The following is a 4,053-nucleotide window of genomic DNA, read 5'->3' on the forward strand; positions in this document are numbered from 1 at the left end:
TAAACATATACAGTTTTGGTCAGAACATGGCCTGACGGACGTCCTTGTCATTACTGTCGTTGAGTCAAGAATGCCATCATTGTTCAACATGGAGACAGACATATTCGGATGGACAAGCTTCGGCAAATGAAAAAGTTTATGCAAAAACTTCAAGCGCTAAATCTACAAACTTTAAAACACGTTAAGTAGATGGCGTTATACCATCCATTACCAATGCTACATACAACAACATTAGTAGATATTCCCCGTTGATAAGAGTGGATAAAAAGCCAGTGGGTTTGCCTTCAAGTCAGAGATCACAATTTGAGCTTGTTCTAGTGTGAAAAAGGATCACAGATTTGCCACCATGGTCAGGGTAAGTCATGACACTACGATCTTTGAATAAGCCTTAAAAGCGTTGACCGTGAGCGTGGTATTCTTGACTCAATGCATCTAACGTTAGTGTTTTTCCCCACAATGACTACCATTTTCAGTTTCTTGCAGTCGGTTTGGTTTTAAAAAAGGTTACTTTGTATACAAATACAAAGTAACCTCTTTTTGGTTTTTAAAAAAGTTCCTTTGTGTACAAATTAAACCAAGCCGACTGCAAGAAACTGAAAATGGACTTACTCATTGTGGGGAAAACACTAGATGTAACACCTTGACCAGATCTTCTGTCTGTGCATGTACGACATTTACTACAACTATAGTTCGGTCAAATTAGCTAGTATAGAGTCACTACTTTTAAGTCACCATTTGGTATGGCATCCTTTCAGACTCTACTCTTCAGCCTGATGACTGTTGTGTTGCTTGTTGGTGGTGGCTGGGGTGATGTCACCTTTTCTGCCGAGATTTCTCAACAAGATGCTCAAGGTATTACTGGTTCATTCGCAACCTTGTAGTGCCCCGTGACTCATATATATCAGTAATTTGTATTGCAGTTTCAGTTAGCAGGGCTTTTAAAGGAAGGGGTTATGAGCCCTTCTCCTTCAATGTGCTCCAGACATGTATACGCGAACAGGTGACCCCGGGACCCCATTTTACGTCCCCTCCAAAAGACGCGGGTGAAGCCAGAATCGGCATGCCCTACACTTTACTATGAGCTAAACCTTATGAGGATGAGGACTAAGATTTGATCCACTCATACCGAGATGGATTTCTATTATTTCAATTAGTACGGTACCCGGTTGGTCACATGCGCTCCTAAAGGGACCTTCATCTACTATCTTATCCAAAGCTTGGTACTCATTTTCACCTGAATGAAGCGCACATACCGGGGAATGTCAGAGGTTTTAAACCCAGAACCCTTTGATTCAATAACCATATCTTTAACCATAGCCATACGATGCCACACATGCATATGGAGTTAATAATATACATGTACAGCTGTGTACATGTAGCTATATGCAGTGTAGAATATAACTTGACAATAAAGAAAATATTCAATTACATGTACCATGTATGTTGAATGTATCTACAGAAGACAGGTTGAACCACCATGTGGACGTTAAAGCCCAGAGGAACGACCCTCTCCCCGGTACGCCTACCTTTGAGGACTGCGCCGCCCTTTACCCCCACCTCTCCGCGATCAGCACAACGCAAAACGGAGTCTTCTACATCAAACCACAGTCTGTCCCTGACCAGTTTGAGGTCTACTGTGACGTGACTACAGATGGCGGCGGCTGGACCGCCATACAGAGGAGGTTTGATGGAAGGGTCAACTTTAACAGAAACTGGGCAGACTACAAAAATGGGTTTGGCAGGGTCACGGGTGAACACTGGCTTGGACTGGATAAAATCCACGCCTTGACAACACAGGGTAGTTATGAACTTTATGTGGAGGTAGGGGATTGGGAAGGTAATTTTGCTTATGCTATATATGATACCTTTAGCATCGGGGATGAGGGTACGGAGTATAGACTGGACATAGGGGGCTACAGTGGGGATGCCGGGGACTCTATGAGTGACAGTGATGGTAGGAGGTTCAGTGCCAGAGACGTGGACAATGATGCTATGCTTGCTACCGACTGTGCTCAGCGGAATTCAGCAGGCTGGTGGTATTACCGTTGTGCTGACTCCACCCTGAACGGCCCCTACTACCAACTAGATGACTATAACGGGCAGGACACAGGGCGGGGGGTCTTCTGGCAGCACTGGAAGGGTTACTGGTACTCACTGAAAACCACCAAGATGATGGTGCGGCCTCGAAACTTTAAACGCAATCTGTAACTTTACGATATCGTAAAAGAACGTTGCTCGATGCAACGCAGTTCTGTAGGACTTGCAAACATTAATGCCAGCTTCACATGCACAAATGTACATGTATTTCATGTGTTGGGAATATCATGATCATTGTGAAAGGCAGGAATCTCAAAGCTAGGAATTCTGCTGTGTTAAGTACACTGCGTCCTGAGTCATACATGTACATGTGTGCGGTCATGGCCCCGATCGATACATCGTGCTACGAGGGGCGGTCAATAAGTAATGTCCCTGACCCATTTTCAGTCGTCTGATCTAAATGAAATTTTGTATGTGTAATGATTCATATCTTTATAGGTTATGTTGCAAAAAACAGCTCTGAACTAATTATGGTTTATGATTTACTGGTGTTTGAACTGAGTCAGGTGCGAAATGGACCATGTGTGAAATGGAACCAGTTGAGTGTCGCGCAGTGATCCGGTTTTTGTATTTCAAAGGACGCACACCAAAGAAGACTTTTGATGAAATGAAAGAAACTTATGGTGATGATGCCCCATCATATGACCTTGTAAAACGCTGGCATCCTGAATTAAAACATGGCCGGAAGTCTGTGGAAACAGCTCCCAGACCTGGTCGTCCCTCTTCTGCCATTGATGAGGCATCTGTTGGAGGACCAACCTGGGGTGTCCTACAAAAACGGTGTCCAGAGCTGCATCAAACGATGGGAGAAATGCATAACTCTGGGTGGTTCCTATGAAGAGAAAGACTAATAACTGTGCCAAGTTTCATTAATCTCCTGCTATGGAAAAAGGGTCAGGGGCATTACTTATTGACCGCCCCTCGTATTTACCACTATGGGGACTTCATGCGCTACAGTTAACACCGTACGTCGTATGTATGGCAAAATCGGGCGCACTTTAAGTGCTTCAAGATGATAAAGCTTGAAAACATCTTTGCCAGTTTCCTCTGCAATGTAGTGGCTGAAGCACTATTTGGCAAGTTTCCAAAACTTTATAATTGATGCTATAGGATGTTGACTGAAAGCAATGTTTTCATTTCAAACAAAGGATGTAAATTCCTTAGCCGGTGATATCTTGGTTTATAGTAACGTATGAACTTCACTAAGTGCGGTTGTGTTGTTGGGTTTTTAGCGAAAGTGCTCCGAGGCTTAATGATATATGTGTGATAAAACACAAGAATACAAAAATACACCATGTCACAGTCAATGCTGCTGTTTAAATTCCTCACTGACCAAAGCAGGGACCATCCTAACATGGAGACAGACATATTCAGATTAAAAAGTTTTTTTTACAAATTTTTAAATGTGCACGTTTAGGTAACTTGACTTCAAGAAGTAATGTACACACTTTAACGTTTTGCACTTGACGTTTAAACCCTCCATTACGAAAATCAAGTACAGTTCTAGTACAGTTGCTCTTGTTAATCATGGCTTCATGCCAACTAAGTCTAAACTAACATCATTAATGTCTAAACATTTGACCTAAGCCACTTACAACCTAAAAGTCATGCCAATCCACCCATACCAACTTGTCTTTTGCCGATCCCACCTTTCCGACAAAACGCCCCTGCACTTCTCGAAAAAGCTGCAAGGCGTCCCACACCTCTATCCCTTCTTTGCCAGCCTAAAAGAAACCCACCACTCCAATTTGGTAATAGTATCGTCTTCAGATCAAAAGATACAAAACTGAAAGTTCCGCGACAGTACCGTAACAAACCGCTAGGTAACCCCAAAATCTACTAGTAGTCATTAGAGGTCTTAGCTAGACCTACAAACATACCAAATATCCGCACAATCTACCAACGTACTCTCGAGTTATGGCAAGCGTGACGGGGCCCCGACCCCCCTTGCCTGCG

At 43.2% G+C, this 4,053-nt stretch overlaps 2 protein-coding genes across 3 annotated transcripts in view; one reads left to right on the top strand and one right to left on the bottom strand.

Annotated features, from left to right (window-relative positions):
• Window positions 1-4,053, bottom strand: part of LOC118409572 (annexin A5-like) — a gene marked incomplete in the record, with an annotated part of 13,662 nt that overhangs the window by 5,266 nt on the left and 4,343 nt on the right.
• On the top strand, window positions 7-2,414 carry LOC118409573 (fibrinogen-like protein 1). Of its 2 annotated transcripts, XM_035810689.1 has the most exons (3): window positions 7-355; window positions 756-852; window positions 1,460-2,414. In XM_035810689.1, exons 1-3 carry the CDS (start codon window positions 347-349, stop codon window positions 2,206-2,208), a joined length of 855 nt encoding a protein of 284 aa, XP_035666582.1. In that variant the 5' UTR covers window positions 7-346; the 3' UTR covers window positions 2,209-2,414. The 2 variants fall into 2 exon arrangements, with proteins under 2 accessions (XP_035666582.1, XP_035666581.1); XM_035810688.1 differs by having other exon boundaries at window positions 7-852.

This window comes from Branchiostoma floridae, chromosome 2, assembly GCF_000003815.2.
Source record: "Branchiostoma floridae strain S238N-H82 chromosome 2, Bfl_VNyyK, whole genome shotgun sequence".
NCBI lineage: Eukaryota > Metazoa > Chordata > Leptocardii > Amphioxiformes > Branchiostomatidae > Branchiostoma > Branchiostoma floridae.